The sequence below is a fragment of the Hyla sarda genome, chromosome 4 (assembly GCF_029499605.1).
Source record: "Hyla sarda isolate aHylSar1 chromosome 4, aHylSar1.hap1, whole genome shotgun sequence".
Classification (NCBI taxonomy): domain Eukaryota; kingdom Metazoa; phylum Chordata; class Amphibia; order Anura; family Hylidae; genus Hyla; species Hyla sarda.
The window spans coordinates 295,345,878-295,366,495 of NC_079192.1; the positions used below are offsets into that span (position 1 = coordinate 295,345,878).

Sequence of the window (20,618 nt, forward strand, 5' to 3'; positions counted from 1 at the left end):
TCGCTATCTAGACCCCCTATCTAAGTTCTGTCATTCTAACAGGAGTGGGAGAGGGTTGTTTTTTTGTTTTGTTTACGCCCTCCATGAGCAGATTTTACAAAGGGTTCATTCACAAGAGTACACCTTTAATTTCCCACTGTCCTTCTTGCTAGGTTTTTCCACAGATTAAAGGACATCTGCAGCAAAAGATAACTTATCCCTTATCCAGTGGATAGGGGATAAGTTGTCTTTTGCTGCAGCTGTCCTTTAAAGGTGCTGTCCAACTGAGCAACACTTCTTATTTTTACATAACCTTTAAAATAAATATGGATTTTGGACAACCCATTTAAAGGTTGCATTAAAGGTTATGTTGCCTTTGCTAAGGAAAGAATAATACAGAGACAGACTCACTGTTTTCGGCGGTCTGTCCCCTATACGGAGATGTAGTGTAGGTTTGGAGAACCTTAAAGGATAGGGGATATGTTGTTAGATTGTGGGGGTTCCGCTGCTGGGGACCTCCGCGATCTCTGCTGTGGAACCCCAGTCATTCAGTGCACAGAACGAACTCTGCTCTGTGCCCGATGACTGGTGATGCCAGCCGTCACAACCATCCATTCACGTTTATGGGAGGAGGCGTGATGGCTATGTAATATCCCATAGACATGAATGGAGGGGGCGTGGCGTGACGCCACGAACACGGAAGCTTCCGGCCCGGAGATCGCGGGAGTCCCCAGCGGCTGGACCCCCACGATATAACATCTTATCCCCTATCCCCTTAGTTAAAACTCATTCTCTGGAATACTCCTTTAGGGTAAGGTCACACACAGTGCTCTGCCGGCTGCAGAGTGCGCTCCCTTTAGCTCTGCTTGTCCGCTCGTAGCAGCGGGTTTCCTGCCAGCAGACACATAGAGCTACCCGGCTGCAGCAGGAAATGTCAAATACGCTGCGGATGCGATGTGTGTGTGACCCTACCCTTAATAATTAAATGACTATAAAAACAGTGAACCAACACTCCATAGATAAACTGAATAGCTTTTATTTTTTACGTTCGATCAATACTTTTAGTCTATTTGCAAAAAGCAAAGAACAGCCATAGTATTTCTGTGAAATTGTTCATACTGTAAGAGGATTAATGCTTTATACAAGTTTCAGTCCTGTACACTTTACAGAATGTTAACCTACCCGTTATGAACTTGCCATTAGCGCCATCTGCAGGTAAAAATGATTCGCCATTGTTGTTCTTATGTGTATTGGTCTTTTTTATTGTTCCTAATTTCTTTTCTCCCTGAGATTCATCAAGACACAACTATAATTTATAATTTTAAGGCTAGGTTACCACACAGATTTTTTTTATGCCGTCGTTTTTAAGCCAAAGCCAGAAGTCAATCCCAAAAGAATGGGAAATATTAAGGAATGACGTATACTTTGCCTTCCTACTGGATTCACTTTCGAAAAGTGCAGTTCTCCAAACCAAAAAAAAAAGCCAGGAAATCATGTGTGGAAGCCTAGCATTATGGGTAATATAAGTAGTGAGAACAGTTCACAAAGAAATGCAAATACATATATAACTGGGTTTATACACAGTCTTTTTGTACAGCTTTGTGGGTACGAAACGGTAAGATGAGGAAACTTTACTAACAGTACCTAAAATTATGTTTTCCTGTAGCTCAAAGACAGCACACAAAGGGTTAAAGAGGACCTGTGGTCACCACAAAGTTAGTGAGTTTTTGGCACCTATAGAAAGCTTAGAGGGTGCTGATCAGATACCTTTTTATAGTTTGTAGATTGCCTCTCCCCACTCCTGAGATATTGGGCTTTTTCGGTCCGTTTTACTAATTCAGTGAATCCGGCAGAGGGGTGGGCACTTTATTATAATATGGTCTGTGTCACTGTGTTGACTATGAGAGGGGGCGTGAATATATAATGTACAGGGGCGTGCCCACAGGAGCCTTCTGGCAAATACAACCCTGCTCCAGAATACCAGAAACATCTGACTGTGCCATATAATACAAAACTAAATTCAGGTGGATTTAGTATAGGTTAGACTGAACACTTGTATAATTCTGTTTTTTAGAAATAATTCCAGAACACAGTATAGTCATTTATTCATGAACACATAAAAACAAATAAAAAGACATTTTGGACTGCCATAATTTACTAAAACACATACAGTATATGTTATATCTCTGCAAACAAATCAGACAATGCAGAGAGTGTACCACTAAAGTTCTTATTGACTTGTAAAGTCATTAAATATTCTATCTTTCTTTAACACTGGATTTGAGCCATTGTCAAAAATCATCATGGATTTCTGTAGAAATGTTCAAAGTGACAGCCTGTGGGAGAACCATAAATATATATTTATTAGCACAGTGTAACATGTAATACTTCTTATGAGAAGCATATGCAATACAGTGGTCCCTCAACATACGATGGTAATTCCTTCCAAACGACCCATCGTTTGTCGAATCCATCGTATGTTGAGGGATCCGTGCAATGTAAAGTATAGGAAGTTATACTCACCTGTCCCCGCCGCTCCGGACCGGGTCCTCACCGCTCCCGATGCTGTCCCAGGGGCTCCCGATGCTGTCCCGCTGCTCCGGCATCTTCTTCGGGATCCTTCGGTGTCTTCCGCATCTTCTGCAGGGTCCGGGCCTCGCTTTCTGGAGACATTATAACGTTGCGGCGCCGGGACGGTGTGCGCACTGATGTAATAACGACGCCAGAAAGCAAGGCCCGGACCCCGGAGAAGATGCAGAAGACGCCGGAGGATCGCAAAGTGGACCTGGAGCAGCTGGGATAGGTAAGTGAACCTGTCCGGGATGCTTAAACTGCTATCCGACCGCAGCTTAAGCATTTTGTGCTGTCGGATAGCAGTTAATGCGATGGCCCCGACATATAAAAGCATCGAATGTCGATTTGATCAAATGTCGGGGCCATCGCATGTTGGGGGGGTTACTGTATATAACTACACACTTGAACAACTTAAATGCATCTTTACAAATTTGCTCCTAATAGACAAAATTCACACTATTCACACAATTTATATGCAATTATGCCCAAAGACTTTAAGGGGAAAACCTTTAAGGGGTGTCCATTTAGCACACATTTTTCTGAGATCTTGTAGCTCCAACTGTATTGAAAAGTTCACTTGAATACAGCTGTATACAGGAGGAATGTATTTTTTACATTCTAGGCATACTCTGAATTATTTAGGCTACATTCCACTCGGAAATTCCAGTGCAGCAATCTCTTATTGTTTTCAATGGGGTTCTGCTGCACTGTGCACACTGCAGTTTTTGCACTCCATTGAAAGAATGAAAAGGTTATTTCAGAATCCTCTTGGACATGCATTGCCATCAATTATAATGAGAAAAAAAATCCATAAAATCACATTGTCTGATTTTTAAAAAATGTATTTGCAAATTATGTTGGAAAATAAGTATTTGGTCACCTACAAACAAGCAAGACCTGTAACTTCTTCTTTAAGAGTCTCCTCTGTCCTCCACTCGTTACCTCTATTAATGTCACCTGTTTGATCTTGTATAAAAGACACCTGTCCTCAACCTTAAAAAGTCACTCTGCAAACTCCACTATGGCCAAGACCAAAGAGCTGTCGAAGGACACCAGAAACAATTCTAGTCCTGCACCAGGCTGGGGAGACTGAATCTGCAATAGGCAAACAACTTGGTGTGAAGAAATAAACTGTGGGAGCAATTATTAGAAAATGGAAGACATACAAGACCACTTATAATCTCCCTCAATCTGGGGCTCCACACAAGATATCACTCCATGGTGTCAAAATTATCACAAGAACGGTGAGCAAAAATCCCAGAACCCCACGGGGGTACCTAGTGAATGACCTGCAGAGAGCTGGGGCCAAAGTAACAAAGGCTACCATCAGTAACACACCAGGGACTCAAATCATGCAGTGCCAGACGTGTCCCCCTGCTTAAGCCAGTACATGTCCAGGCCTGTCTGAAGTTTGCTACAGAGCATTTGGATGATCCAGAAGAGGATTGGCAGAATGTCATATTGTCAGATGAAACCAAAGCAGAACTTTTTGGTAAAAACTTAACTCGTCGTGTTTGGAGGAGAAAGAATGCTGAGTTGCATCCAAAGAACACATACCTACTGTGAAGCATGGGAGTGGAAACATCATGCTTTGGGGCTGTTTTTCAGCAGAGGAACCAGGACGACTGATCCTTGTAAAGGAAACAATGAATGGGGCCATGTATCGTGAGATTTTGAGTGAAAACCTCCTTCCATTAGCAAGGGCATGGAAGATGAAACATGGCTGGGTCTTTCAGCATGAAAATGATCCCAAACACACCGCCCAGGCAATAAAGGAGTGGCTTTGTAAGAAGCACTTCAAGGTCCCGGAGTGGCCTAGCCAGTCTCCAGATCTCAAACCCATAGAAAACCTTTGGAGGGAGTTGAAAGTCCATGTTGCCCAGTGGATGGATGATCACAGGAAAAAGACCGGTATGGGTAGCGCAAACCACTGCAGGAGATGTTTTAAGTGGATAGTTTCTTTATTGATTAAGCCGTATAACAACGCGTTTCAAGGCTACAATGCCTCTTCATCAGGTAAAATGGCTTACAAAACTGTTTTGTAAGCCATTTTACCTGATGAAGAGGCATTTTAGCCTTGAAACGTGTTGTTATACGGCTTAATCAATAAAGAAACTATCCACTTAAAACATCTCCTGCAGTGGTTTGCACTACCCATACCGGTCTTTTTCCTGTGATCATCCATCCATTACTTATCGGTTGGAGTTCCTCCATACCGACGCCGGGGAAGCAGCACCACCATCTTTTTTGGTCTTGATTGACCCATGTGCATACGGTTGTTGTGGCTCCTACACAACCACACCAGGTGAGCAGTATTCAGTGCACTCCATTCACTGGTCCTGCTCCTGATACCTGTAACGATACCGCCCTATGGGAAGCTCTGCCTCTCTTTTATTTTAGATTTACACACTTGTTGCCCAGTGACAGCCCCAAAACATCACTGCTCTAGAGGAGATCTGCATGGAGGAATGGTCCAAAATACAAGCAACAGTGTGTGAAAACCTTGTGAAGACTTACAGAAAACGTTTGACCTCTGTCATTGCCAACAAAGGATATATAACAAAGTATTGAGATGAACTTTTGTTATTGACCAAATACTTATTTTCCACCATAATTTGCTAATAAATTCTTTAAAAATCAGACAATGTGATTTTATGGTTTTCTTTTTCTCATTATGTCTCTCATAGTTGAGTTATACCTATGATGAAAATTACAGGCCTCTCTCATCTTTTTAAGTGGGAGAACTTGCACAATTGATGGCTGACTAAATACTTTTTTGCCCCACTGTATATTGTTGGCACTAACAGAGCTATAAATTGTATCACTCAGTATCAGACTGCTATCAGTTAAAACATGACAAATACCCTCCACGAAGTTTTGCCAAGCAAGTTGGCTTTGTCAAGGGCTCGAGGCTAATAGCACAAGGGTTAATAGATGAAACTATGATTATTGACACATACCTGAAAATCCTTTATGTAAGTCAGGAAAAAAGTGACAAATCCGAATGCTACAATCCACTCACAGGCTGCACTTGCTTGGCGAAATGCAGAGGGCTGTATCCAGGGATAGGAAAAATAATACTTTGGAGTTATAGGACATAATCAGAGAATAATAATTTACAGATAACTGTAGTTAAAGCGCTACTGAAAAGAAAAACTTATGGAGAGGTGAAAAGTTTTGATCAGTCAGGGTCTTAGTGCTGAAATCAAACTGATCACTAGATATAATCAGGTGTAGAGGGCAGCGGCATGTTTACTCACCAGCTCGGTACTCATTGAAAGACAAAGACCTATATATAACAATCTGTGGGGCTCTCAGCAACTAATTAAATCTTTTGACATGTGCATAACTAAAGATTATAAAGGCAAAACAAAGATACAATTTCACTGTAATATTGGCGAACATCTGAATGATATTAGGCGGAAAGTTGACACTTCTATCTCCCAGCACTGGGACTATCACCAGGGCCAACTGAATTGCTGACATTTGTGGGCATTGATGATTGCTTAGCACATTTTTTTTTATCAGGCTTTTTTTCCATTAAAAATATTTTCACAACCTCACCCAACTCTAGTGACTGCAACTCTTGTGGTGCTAGGATACCCAACTGTGGATACACGATAAAAACAAGCAATCTCCAGGTAGCAGAGCGGGATCAATGGAAGCGCTGAGACCAGATAAGAAGTTAAAAGGATTTATTTCCCATAATGCAACACGTTTCACGGTCACCCGCTTCCTCAGGCAGCGGGTGACCGTGAAACGCGTTGCATTATGGGAAATAAATCCTTTTAACTTCTTATCTGGTCTCAGCGCTTCCATTGATCCCACTCTGCTACCTGGAGATTGCTTGTTTTTATCGTGATTCTATTTCAGCGGGACGAAGCTGCAGAGACCCCTTGATGATACGCCCTGTTCCATTGTTGTACTTGGTTGGAGTACAACTTCATGTGGTAAGCGCAATTCACACTTAGCGTTACCAACTCACCTTTGGTGTTACACTACGGAGCGCATCCGTTTGTGCTTTTTTTATTTCAACTGTGGATACGGCCACAACAAGGATACTGTGTGTGTGCATCTACTCTGAGATGCACGTACAGAAGTGCCCTCTACTGGGACAGGTACTGCATGTATGTATCCACCCTGTAGCACACGTGCATCCTGGCAGCATCCTCACTATCACAGCACATTTTTGGTGTTGCATGTGCACAGATATGGAACCAACAAGGTGCTAGTCCCCACTGGGCATATACGTTCTGCCATATGCACACCTAGATTAATACCTGTCATAGACAGAGAGGGGACCCCCATGTGTCTGGACATACCTAGTTGGATGTGGAAATGGTGGGACGCACGCTAGCACCTTGCAGACATGAACTGTGTCTGTAATGTGGAGTATAAGTAATTAGAGATTAACAGGGTCAAACTAGGGGTCAGTCTGTGGGGTCATCCTTTTTAGGGTGAGTGTTCCTCTAAGGAAAAGCATACGTGCTTCAATAGGGACAGAACCATGAGTGCACTTTCTGTTCTCAGTATTGGATCTATTTCATAACCCCAGCTGTACTATAATGATATTGGATCAACCTGAGAAATCCATATTAAAGCCCATGATGAAAAGTGATATGCGCTCTCTACTTACAGACTCAACTACCATTACCTTTGGTTTGGAAGTGATGCAGTCTGTGAGTCATTTTATATATCTAGTACTGCATTGTGTGTCCCATATTGTCCTGAAGTATGATGCTATATGGTTTCTGCAACTATTCAAGCATAAGATTTGCTTTAATCAGGTTTCAATAAAAGTAACGTTTCACAGAATATTTTTTTCTGTGATATATATCTGCATGTCAAAAGTTTTTTTATTGGGTCTGACCATTGGGACCCCCACTGATCACAAGAATGGAGTAAAACAACCCCCCCCCCCCCCCCCTCAAATTAATGGAGCACATTGCACAGTGCACATGCTTGGCCAGCATTCCATTTATTATCTGTAGGGCTTCCAAAAATTGCTGAAGAGTGCTGAATTCATCAGATTATTATTATTATGTTACTGTAAAGTGTCTGAACTAAAGAGGAACCACACAAGTAAAAACGTTGTATATGATGTCACTTGTCATGTCTTGCTAAATAATACATAACTATAACTATTTACAAGCAAAGTGGAAAAACTTTTACACTCTAAGTGAAATATTTGCAAATAAGTTAGCTGTACAGGTTTTTGGTATGAATGTATGATAAATGAAAAGTGGGATAAGATTCTCATAAACAGAGTGATTGATACAATTACAATTAATTAATTAATACCAATGCATATGGCTCCCTACTCTTGTCTACCAGTGTCTCCAGCTTTTTAAAACAAAATGCTTTAAAAAATATTTTTTTTTTAAATGAACGCAGTTTAAAACTAAACAAACTAAAATGCATAAAATGTAAGTAAAGTTAAATATCATACCTCTTCACCAATTTCACAATTGTATCTTTTCATACCATCGAATGAAGCACACACTATCACTGTTAGATGTACATGTTAAGGAATGTACTGACAGTAGGAAAGTCGTAAACGTAGTATATGGTTTCATTTCCAGCTCAAAACATCAGGGATCAGACAATATAATATAGCTATTATTGTATGATGGACTGTGGGGGAGGTTGCATGTAAGGTTTTTCTTTTCAAAGAATTTTATTAAGGTTTGCAGATGCAAAGACATGAGCAAGCGAAAAAACAAGTGAATACAAGACAATTGAAATGTGAACAAGAACGTATAATCTTAGAAGTTAAATACATAATAAGCAAGCGAGTATCTAGGGCCAGGAAGCATGGTCTGAACTGCTAATGGTCGTACGTGTCTGTTGGAAGAATATTTAGGGTACGTTCACACGTACAGGATCCTGCGCAGATTTGATTTGCAGGATTTGTAACCGCCAATTAGAAGCTGTGCTCAGTCATTTGGTTTACATTCAAATCTGCAGCAGAAAATCCTGTGCATCAAATCTGCGTACATGTGAACATACCCTTAAAGTGTAGGGGGGGGGGGACAAACAAAGACATACAAAGTGGGGGAGGGGATGTGAAAAGTCCTAAATCTGCAAAGGTACTGAGCAGGTATGAGCAGAAATAGAGTATTTGGGTGACTTCCGTTAGGTTCTATCTATGGCTGCCTCCAAGGTGTCTTGAGAATCCTTAAATGGGCACTGTCATGAAATAAAAAAATTGATATGTTGTAGTACTTAAGTACTACAACATATCTCTAATATAGTTTAATTAAAAAAAGTGATTTTAAACCAGTTTAAAATCACTTTTAAATTCGGCCACTAGGGGTCGCCCTCCTAGTGGCGAATGCATTCGGCAGTGACGTCACTACAGAATTTCGTCTCATTTGAGCCTGGCAAATGAGTCGAAATTCCAGTCACTGCGGTGCTCGCTCCCGCCTGTCAATCAAACAGGCGAGAGCGAGCACAGTGAAATCCAGGGCTGCGCATTGGCTCCCTGGACACACACACTGGCCGCCTCCCTGCTGCATATTCTCCCTGCAGCAGGGAGGCACATGGCTCTTACCTCTCCTTGCAGCCGCGGCTCCAGTGGGGATACACCGCCTCCTCACTGCTGTGTCCTGTCATTACGTGGGGGGAGCGTGTTATACGGAGAGGGGGCGCCATTTACAGGAGGGCCCATCACACTCTGAGCAACAAGCGTGTGCCCGGCTTCCTGTCATGCTCCTACACTCTGGTAACTCTCTATGGTTCTGGAGGACTTTCAATCCTCCAGAAACATAGAGACAGTTTCCAGAGTGTACGGGCATGACAGGAAGCCGGGCACACGCTTGTTGCTTGCTACGGACCCCCGCTCGTGGTCCAGCACAGGTGAGGGGGGCGATATTGGTCGGGGCTGGGTGTCTTCAAACACAGGGTGCCTCCAGTTGTTTCACCACTACAACTCCCAGCATGCCCTGACAGCAAATAGATGTCAGGGCATGCTGGGATTTGTAGTGGTGAAACAGCTGGAGGCACCCTGTCAGGAGAACTAAGGGCGGAAGTGTCGGCCCCCAGCAGGCATCAGTGACGTGGTGCCTGCTGGGGAAGTCTGCCTGGTAGTGAGCACACTACCAGGCAGACAAAATGCCCTTTTTAAGATAATAAAAAAAAAAAATAAAGGCAGGGAGGGGGTTAGGGATAGATGGGCAATAGGCAGGGACAGAAGAAGAAAAAAAGAGGATGGAGGGAGCTACCCTTTAAGAATAATGGTCATTGGCCATTATCCAATTAAACTTGGATCTAACTAAATGTAAGGGAATTGAAGGAGCTTTCCAACTCGTAGCAATGGCAATCTTGACAGCCAAGAAAATGAGGTAAATAAATCCTTGACTCCCCCTAGAGGTTTCGTGTATTTGGGGCATTCAATAGCGCTTGTTCTGGTCGTTCCCGAAGGTTGACTCCTATAACAGAATTAGTTGGTTGTGTCACATGGTTCCCTAGCTGCTGGCAGCTTGAGATACTCTTGTGAAGTAGTGGATCCAGGAATGTTATAGTATTGGATAGTCAAAATCTAACAAGAGTTACTGTATATTAGTTGGCCATGTCTTTTTGTCTTTGAATATATAGTGTGGTTCAGCAACCAATTTGTCCTAGATTACTTACTGGCCTTCTTATAATGGGCTGGCCACTTTTCTCTGAGAAGAAGAGAAGTTATCATAATGGTCCAGCCTTATGGCCCAATTGATCAATAAGAAAAGGATATAAGGAGTAGAATGGTTACCCCTGTTCTGGGTTCAATTGCTCCCTCATATAATGTTATGGTAAGAGCTATCATCACTGTAGCTTTACCTCCTCAGTAGTCCTCATTTGTGCTCCTGAGTTTGCTTACATTTCCCCTGAATTTTCTACAGTGTCAACATAGTAGTTCCAAGCTAATTGCCCTCCCAGATGCAAATCAGATATTTGCATTAATACTGATGCAGCAGGTTCTACAGGCTTCAGAGCTATGCTAGGTTCCTAAAGGTGCCCCCTGGATTGGCTACAGGTATGGCAGGGAATTATGGTGTCATTTTCAACACCATATCGAAGTCCTGTGCTGTTGGACCCTGATCTAGGCCCCTTCATACAGGCACCTGCATATTTACTAGAGTAGTACTGTTTCCTTGTGAACTTATACATGCATAAAAGGATACTGGGAAATATAGCAATAATTGATATAACAGAAATTGTCATTCGTATATAGCAGACTCCTTTATTATTCCATTGTGGACAGGCTTTGAAGGTGATAATGGATTGAAGAAATGTATACGCAACCCCACAGATGAAGGTGATGAGGGCTCCTGTGTCATGTACTATTATAACAGATGTCTCCTGTAAGATAACATACAGGTTATGGTAAGTTTTAGCAGATTCAGTAGCCCTACCAGATGACTACAGGATTCTCTGGTAAACCAAGGTCGTGATCCAATAAGACCACAGCCACAGTAGGGAGTTTAGCAGAGGACAACTTCACTTCATCACATCTTGCTGTTGTTTTACCACTTTGGAGGTTATTTCACGAAAAACCTTTCTATTATATGATATATGATGTCATAAAAACAGCACAAGTTATAAATTTCTTAAAGTGTCCATGTCATTTCAAAAAACTTTTGACATGTATTCCTTGGTCGTTAAAGGAAGCAGCGATCTCCTTCCTGCTTCCCTGGATGGCCGTATAAATGCTTTTCCTCACTCATTTTGTTGATCCCTCTGGGTCTCTTTGCAACTGATCAAAACTTCTGGCATGCCTTTCTTCTTCTTCCTCTGGCATGACAATTTTAAGAAGAAGATACAAGAAATAACGTGTAAACAGACCTAGTATTGATCATGCATTACAGCTCGTGCCATAGCCAAGGTATGTGTTCATAGTTGCATTTGGAAACTGTTGACAGATACACACACCGTTGCCGTCGTTCTGCAATGCAGTGGACCAGTTTACTGTACTGCACGTGGTGTAAAGACTGTGGGGAGGATTCATCAAAACCAGTGTAGAGGAAGAGTGGTGCAGTTGCCCATAGCAACCAATCAGATCGCTTCCTATATTTCCCAGAGGCATTTTTAAAATTTCCAGCAGGGGGGCACTTTGTGATTAGTATATTGTTAGTATATTGTTAAGGGATCCTTCTAACAACAGGAAATTGTCCAAAGTGGAGAACTCCATTTAAAGGGGCTATCCATGATTAGAAAAGCAGAGCTGATTTCTTTAAAAAAAAAAAAAAATGATTTAGGCAATCTGATTGGTTGTTATAGGAAACTGCCCCACTCTTACTCTACAGAAGTTTTAATAAATCTCCCCCTGTGACTAGTGCAAGCTCTGTGTAGACATGGAGTCAGTATTGATTCTTTAGCCTGTGGAATTGTGAATGCAATTGTACACTATAAGACTGATGCCACACACTACTCCAATAGCAACAGTATGAAAACAAGTAGGCTGGTGGTCCCCAACCCAGTCCTCAAGGCTCACAACATTTCAGTTTTTTTTTTTTAGTTACTCCATTGAAATAGAAGAGGAAACATTTCAAATCCTGGACTGTTAGGCCTTGAGGACTGGGTTAGGGACCTCTGATGTAGGTGATAACTTTGTTCACCTCTGGCTATTCTTGCTTGTTCACCTCTGGCTATAAAGTTGTCCAAGGGCTACATTACAATCTTATAAAAGTAAAAAAATCTGTACAATAATACAGGCTGTACTGCAAGAACAATACTATGTAATGCAATGTATTAGCACTGTTACTTGAGATGTAGATTATTTCTATATATACACTATGAAATGGTATTCATATTCATAGAAACATAGGTTGGCTTTAGATGCTTTAACAAGTTGTTGACCAATAATGTTGAAATTGTAGTCACATGGTAAAGAGGCTGCAAGACATTTGCACAAAATTGTCAAATTACTGTATACACATTATTAAAGGGGTATTCCAGGCCAAAACTTTTTTTTTATATATCAACTGGCTCCGGAAAGTTAAACAGATTTGTAAATTACTTCTATTAAAAAATCTTAATCCTTCCAATAGTTATTAGCTTCTGAAGTTGAGTTGTTGTTTTCTGTCTAACTGCTCTCTGATGACTCATGTCCCGGGAGCTGTGCAGTTCCTATGGGAATATTCTCCCATCATGCACAGCTCCCGGGACGTGACATCATCATTGAGCAGTTAGACAGAAAACTTCAGAAGCTAATAACTATTGGAAGGATTAAGATTTTTTAATAGAAGTAATTTACAAATCTGTTTAACTTTCCAGAGCCAGTTAATATATATAAAATAAGGTTTTGCCTGGAATACCCCTTTTAAAGTGTGGCTGTGTTCAGTAGTTTTGCAACACTGCCACAATTTTAACACTATTTTCTGAAATTACTGTGGAAATAGTGCAATTATATTGCAATTTGCATTATCATGATAAAAAAAATTGCTCTAAAATGTTGATATTTTGGTTTCATGTCACAAAAACAACTGTAAAATTGGGGATGTGCCCCTAATTCCTTTGTGCAATTGAGTCGTGACCTGGCATACCCAGCATACCTTCCTCTCTCCTCTCTGAGCCTACATGCCTGCCCACCTCGTGAATATTCATGGACCCTATACTTATGCACATGGTGATCAGTCAGATTGTTATTTCCTTTTTTTTCCAAAAAAACATAAGAAAATTAAAGCTAGAACTTGATTGGTTGCAAAGGGTTATTTCACTTGCTTTATTAACTCACCAACATTGTACTACACTGAGTATTTATAATTAGATGTTGGCCGACTAACCCACCTGAAATGAAGCCACAATTCCCATCCCAATGCAGCCAAGTACTCCAATTAGAAATGATATCAAGTTGAACCAGTAATTCAGATAAGAGATTCTTAGATTTTGAGCCTGGATTATTTTATACCTTACAAACATTGTGGCAGCACCTGATGTGACAGAAACACAAGAGTAAATCATACCATAATATATTAAAAGAAAGAAAAACATGTCAAACAGGTACATTGGAGGAAATTTACTAAAAAGGGTTGTCTAGAGATAAACATTTTCTATATGTGGCTGGGGGCTGTGTAAATATAAAAATGAATTGATACTCAACTACCCTGATCCCCCACAGCTGCCATTACAACGGCTCTTGGTCCTGCACATCACCAATTTTTTCTGGTTCCAGTGACACATCATCCCCACAAAAACTTCCCCGCTTAACTAATCACTAACAACACAACAATGTGGCCAGTGGTGTGCTAAGCAGGGCAGTTCCTTTTGGTACAATGCTTAACAGGAACCAGGAACAGTGTGACATGCAGGGACGGAAAGACATTGAAATGGCACCTGCAAGGAAATTAGGGTAGGTCGGTATCACCACAGCCATATATAAAAAAATTTTTTTTACCCCTGGACAACCTCTTTAACTGGTCTGATATATGCCAGCCTTTATCTGAATTGCAATGGAGGTGCAGTAATGCCTGTATGACATGGCATAAATATTCAATACAATTGGAATTGAGGTAGGAATAAACAGCAAAAAGTTGCATGATGTTGTACAAATGAGGCTTGCACAAAATTTTACTCTTGTTTGCCAAAAAACTGTCGTACATGCTTTAATAAATTCCCTACATTGTGTCATACCTATGTCATGCACCTTACTCCCCTTTAGGCCTAGCTTTGGGCTGTTGATCATCTTTGATCCAAATCTTAAAGGTGTAGGGACCCCCTGCGATCTCTGCTGTGGCACCCCTGTCAGCCGGCGCACAAAGCGAACTTCACTCTGTGCCGAATGACTAGTGAAGCGGCGCCGGAGGCTCGTGATGTCATGGCCATGCCCCCTCATGATGAACGCACCCGGCGTTCATTTACAATGCTGGCTGCGGTGCATGAGGCTCGTGACATTGCAATATACAATTTGTCTTTTTAAAATTTAAAGTAGTAAATTTGAGTAGCCATATTAGTCCAGTGATGCAGATGCAAATCATAAAATGTTGCAGTATCTTGTAATACCTTTTTTATTGGACTAACAGCATTTTGTAGAGACAAGCTTTGGACTTGATAAAGGGAGGAATCCCGAAAGCTTGTCTCTACAAAATGCTGTTAGTCCAATTAAAAAGGTATTACAAGATACTGCAACATTTTATGATTTGCATCTAAAATTTAAAGGAAATCTGTCATCAGTATCACCCGCACTAACCTGTCATACAGGCTTGAAGTGCGGGTGATGCTGATCAAAATGATACTTACAATGTCCTGAATGGCCCAGCCATTGCACCGTTGTCGCTGTTTTTCTTTTTATGTAAAGGGGGTCCCTCGGGCACAGGCAGAGTTAGAACCGGAGCTTCCGGGCACCCCATGTGATCTTCTGCCAGGCGGGCGCTCCGCGCGGCTCATCAATATGCATGGCCTCCCTCCCTGCTCTCGCCGGCAGGTTTTCGCCACGGCTGCATGCGCCACTTCCAGAGTTCACCCGGAAAAGGCCTCAGTTTCAGCCTCATTCACTCTCATGCATCCTCAAACTTCACTGCTGGCCGTGGGAATGAGGCTGAAACTGATGCCGCTTCTGGGAGTACTCTGGAAGCGGCGCATGCGCCGTGGCGAAAACCTGCCGCAAGAGCAGGGAGGGAGGCCGTGCATATTGATGAGCCGGGCAGAGCACCCGCCCAGCAGAAGATCACGTGGGGTGCCCGGAGCTCCGGTCCTAACTCCACCCTCGCCCGAGGGACTTAATTTGCATTAAAAGAAAAAACAGCGATAACAGCGTAACGGCTGGACAATTCAGGACATTGTAAGTATCATTTTGATCAGTATCACCCGCACTACAAGCCTATATGAAAGGTTAGTGTGGGTGATACTGATAACAAATTTCCTTTAAGGTTGACCGTTAGAAATCTTTTGATGAGTTTCTGAAAAAAAGTTCATTGACGGAGATAAAAAATCTATCACTGCTTTCAGTGTGGTGTGGTTGCTACAGACTGGCTGTGCGTATGTATTAACAAATTCAGATTAACCCTTTACAAGCAGATGTGTCCTGCTCTAGCAGATTAACCAACTACATGCTGCTATATTTAGCTGGGCTTCTTTAGCTGGGCTGTACAATACACAGGAAAATATTATTAAATGCCTGATGAATAATATTCTATATGGTGTAAAGTTTAATCTTGTGGTGGGAGGTGAGAAACACTTTTGCCTGATTTGCCAATTAGAATTTATTGCAGAATTGATTTACCAGATTTCTGATTTGCTTTTGGTGACAGGGGATAGGGGATAAGATGCCTGATCGCGGGAGTCCCGCCGCTGGGGACCCCCGTGATCTTGCATGCATGTAATCAGTCCAGGCCGGCGGCGTGTGACGTTTCGGGGACTGATTACAAACTGGGTGCCGCGCGCAAGATCACGGGGGTCCCCAGCGGCGGGACTCCCGCGATCAGGCATCTTATCCCCTATCCTTTGGATAGGGGAAAAGATGTGTAAGCACCGGAGTACCCCTTTAAGTTTTTGTATTTTTGCTTTTTCCTCCTTCCTTTCTAAAAAGCATAACGCTTTCAATTTTGCACCTACAAACCCATATAAGGGCTTGTTTTTTGCATCACCAATTGTACTTTGCAATGACATCACTTATTTTAGAATATAATCTGCGGCGAAACAAAAAAATAAATATTTGTGGGGTGAAATGAAAAAAATGCCATTTTGCTACTTTTGGGGCTCCCATTTCAACGCAGTGCAATATTTGGTAAAAATGGCACCTTATCTTTATTCTGTAGGTCCATACGGTTACAAGGATACCTAATTTATATAGGTTTTATTCTATTTTAATACTTAAAGAATTATAAACTACATGCACCAAAATTAGTATGTTTAAAATTGGCATTTTATGACCCCTATAACTTTTTTATTTTTCTGTGTACGGGGAGGTTTGAGGGCTCATTTTTTGCGCCGCCATCTGTAGTTTTTATAGGTACCGTTTGTTTTTTATGGGACTTTTTGATCGCTTTTTATTAATATTTTTATGGTATATGAAGTGACCAAAAATGCACAATTTTGGACTTTGATATTTTTTTACGTGTACGGGTGGGCGTGACATCACGAGGGGGCGGGCGTGATGTCACGAGGGGGGCGGCCTCAAACATGGAAGCCCGCACACAGAGTTCGGAATAATAAACTTACGGACACTGCGAGCAGAGCTCCGGAAGGCAGGGCAGCGGAGAACCCCTTTAATTAACTTTTATTAAAAATTTAAAAAATTACCATTTATTTTCTTTTTTATTTCTTTTTTTTTTTTTAGCTCCCATAGGGGGCTACAACATGCAATCTTCTGATACACTACATACACTGATCAGCGCTCTGCCATCAGTGTAAACGGCGCTCTGCTGCACCTGCTTGCAGGCATAGAGCAGTAGATCGCCAATCGGACAACGTAGAGGCAGGTGAGGACCCTCCCGTTGTCCGGTAAGCTAATCGGGACATTGCTATTTTGTCATGATAGTCCCGATCAGCTCCGCTGAGCTGCGGGGATTATTTTACTTTAGTTTTAGACGCCGCGATCAACTTCGATCGCAGCGTCTAAAGGGTTAATGCCGTGCATCGGTTCGATCGGCCGTGCCCGGCATTAGCCATGGGTCCTGGTTGCCCGTAGCAACCGGAACCCACCAGGTTTAGCTCGTTCTCTGCTGGTGAGAACGGTTTAAACCCTGTATATGGGACCAGGGCGTACAGGTAAGCACTGAGTCCTTAAGGATCGGGGATGCAGGGCGTATGCATACGCCCTGCATCCACAAGAGGTAAATAACGGACCTTATTTTGTGACGGGAGAAGGTAACGGAAGAAATAGTACATGCACTATTTCTCCTGTTCTTTCTCCCGTCCCAAAATAATGCCCGTTATTAATAACGGGTTAAAACGGGTAATGTAAAAATCCCATAGACTATAATGGGATTTTGTAACGGCCATTTAATGTCCAATTTTAATGGTTTTGATAATGGATCATTGTAACGGAACTATAAAACTGATGAATTTATAGTGTGAAAGCAGCCTAAGATGCAGCCCCTGGAGGTCGCAGTACAGTCCAAGATCGGCTGATTAAGGAATATGTGGATGATTGAAGGAAAATGCCAGAATACTTGACACAATTTATTGAATTCTACCAGTATATAAAAAAATGTGCACTCTTGAATAAAAAGAGAGCTACAGACATTTGTCAATGAGTGGATTGTGCCAAATATCTTGGGTTTTTCCTGCAATCATCCACATGTTTTTGTTTTTTTATATATATATACCTCACTGAGAGTCAGCCCTTCAGACTACTCATGGTCTATGCATTCAAGTTATTGCCAACCTATTTAATATGTCACTTGGTTACATACACAGCAGTAAAGGATGGGCCTGTGAGTTATAATTCCATTGACTTCATTACCCTAAAGTTTCTTAGGTGACACCACTCTGTTTTTGATGCAGAAAATACACTGATCTTTTCAGGTCCTATTTAAGGATCAATGCATAGAGTCTATGCCTCCACTACCCCAACCACCAATTCGAAGTCCTAAAATGTCTAAAGGTAAACTTTCATGTCAAAGGGAGTTGTATAAGATATTTTAACAAGAGACACTTACCTAAAATAGCAGTGACGCTGATCATAAATCCAAATAGTCCGCTTTCTGGAATGCATGTGCCAGTGTCACTAGTTAAAAAACAAAGTTAAAAAACTAAGAATGTAAACAGTCTCCACTTTATAACAATGCCAACAGCTACATTGTAGGTTAGATTTTGTCATTTTTTTCCATAGAGAATTTGCCAATTTGTTAATTTGCATTCAGGGACAGGCATATACTGTAAAAGGCTCCTGTACAATACCAGTAGAGAAGGCACTTTGCTAGGAATTAGAATAATATAATAATAATAACAACAACAAAACATAAAAAAAAAATACAAGCAAAAAGTGCACATATTTACACTGCTAGGACACTTATTGACACTGCCTTACTTAGGGTGGGTATATGCAACCATACACAAAACCGTGCCCATAGACTTCCCATTCAAAACCGTATGCACCATAATGTATACGGTTGTCTCCGTTTTTCAAACCATACGGTTTTTAACTTTTTTTTTTTTCCGGACAGAAAACCGTGGCCTACCACGGTTTTTGGTCCGGGTGAAAAACCGTAAACGTTTTTTTTTAACATGGGAGTCAATGGGAACCGTACAGAACCATATGGGCGTACGGTTCCATCCAGTTTTCACCATACGGTTTTTGACTTTCCACAGTTTTTTTTTCTTGGAATTTCAATCAAACAAGTGAAACTTTATTCATAGTGGAGTGAAAAGTTCAAAACGTATAGGTTTTTTTTTTCTTAAAAAACTGATGCAACCAGACATCATTTTTCAAACCGGATACGGTTTTCAACCGTTTACAGATAAAAATTTGTACACACGTTTTGATACAGTTTTGTCAGGTTTTGAGGAATCCATTTTTTTTAACCAAAAACCTGATACGGGAACTGTATTGCAAAAACGTGGTGTGAACCCAGCCTTAAATGGGCACTGTCACCAACTTTATTTTTTGATATCTTGTAGTACTTATGTACTACAACATATCTCTAATATATTGTCATTTTATTTTTTTTTATTATCAGGGTGAAATTAATGTTTAAAAACCGGCCACTAGGGGTCACCCTCCTAGTGGCCGGCTGCAGCCTGGCGTGACGTCACGCCTGAAAAAGGACTGATTTTGGCCTGGCAATCGGTCCTTTTTCATTTAGGCTGCTCTCGCTCCCTGCCTGTCAATCAGACAGGCGGGAGCGAGCGCATTGGCTCCCCGGCCACTGGCTGGGAGGCCACTCCTCCTGCCCATGTCGTTGCCGCCGCTGTCCCTGCACGCCCGCTGCCGGACTCTGCAGGTATCAGAATGGAGGGAACGGGGTATGCGGGGCGGGGGGCTTGTGATGGAGGGAATGGGATATGCGGGGGGGGGGGTTGTGATGGAGGGAACGGGGTGATGGAGGGAGCGGGGTAGGGGGGTTTGTCGGAGGGAACGGACTAGCGCCGTAGCGCCGCATGGCACTAACTTATAGTTTATCTACACAGGGTGCCTCCAGCTGTTTCACTACTCCAACTCCCAGCATGCCCTGACAGCCAATAGATGTCAGGGCAAGCTGGGAGTTGTAGTAGTGAAACAGCTGGAGGCACCCTGTGTAGATAAACTAAGGGCGGAAGTGTTGTCCCTAGCAGGCATCAGTGACGTGGTGCCTGCTGGGGAAGTCTGCCTGGTAGTGAGCACACTACCAGGCAGACAAAAAGTTATTTTTAATATAATAAAAAGAAAAATTAAAAGCAGGGAGGGGATTAGGGATAGATTGGCAATAGGCAGGGACAGAAAAAAAAATATAGGATGGTGGGAGCTACCCTTTAAAGAGTTTTTCTTGTGTGTGTGTGTGTGTGTGGAATGTTGCTTCAGACTTGCATGATTTCACTCTATTTACTATGGTGACGCGCAGGCCAGGAAAAAATGAGAACATATACATTAGTACAGGCTATATTCTGGTCCTGATTTACTATTGTGTTAACAACTGATTTTAATCTGGTTGTGTACCACAATTGTGATGCGTGTGTCTGCACGCATTAAAAAAAAAAAAAAAAAAACAACCCAACTTTCACATCACAGTCACTGGACAACCCAAAAAAGGGGTATGGCTTTATAATTTTAGACCAATATGACCTATTTACTAATAAATTCATAAAAAATTATGTAAATAAATGCCTGGAAATTCTCACCAAGACAAAGATGGTCAGAACTTTCTTTTTTTCTCCAACCTGTAAATCCCCGTAGTAGATTGAAATCATGCAAGTCTGAAAAAACTGTGAATACACATTTTATTATGACATATAAATCAAACATACATACATGCACAAAAAAGTTTTAAAAAAATACACTCACAAATACAAAATAAAACATATTTGCCAAAATCTCTGTTTACTGACATACTTATTGACCATGATTGATGACATTGAAACATAAAAAAAATAATAAAAAGAGAAAGATACGTAATGACATGTCTTTTAGTTCCACCAACATCCTGGGAGGATTTTTGGGAAATACTACT

General features: G+C 41.6%; 1 protein-coding gene across 6 annotated transcripts in view; it reads right to left on the reverse strand.

Moving 5' to 3' along the window:
• Window positions 1-1,920: 1,920 nt before the first annotated feature.
• DRAM1 (DNA damage regulated autophagy modulator 1) overlaps window positions 1,921-20,618 on the reverse strand; it is a 41,159-nt gene continuing 22,461 nt past the window's right edge. For 4 of the 6 annotated variants that reach the window (XM_056574583.1, XM_056574582.1, XM_056574587.1 and 1 more), the window contains 6 exons: window positions 18,132-18,199; window positions 13,321-13,463; window positions 10,716-10,893; window positions 8,003-8,061; window positions 5,514-5,606; window positions 1,921-2,315 (listed from right to left, as the gene is read on the reverse strand). In XM_056574583.1, the coding sequence (XP_056430558.1) occupies window positions 2,271-2,315; window positions 5,514-5,606; window positions 8,003-8,061; window positions 10,716-10,893; window positions 13,321-13,463; window positions 18,132-18,199 (586 nt within the window). In that variant the 3' untranslated portion in view covers window positions 1,921-2,270. Of the gene's footprint in view, window positions 2,316-5,513; window positions 5,607-8,002; window positions 8,062-10,715; window positions 10,894-13,320; window positions 13,464-18,131; window positions 18,200-20,289; window positions 20,374-20,618 lie in introns of all 6 variants that reach the window. The other 2 variants (XM_056574584.1, XM_056574585.1) reach the window with 1 other exon arrangement.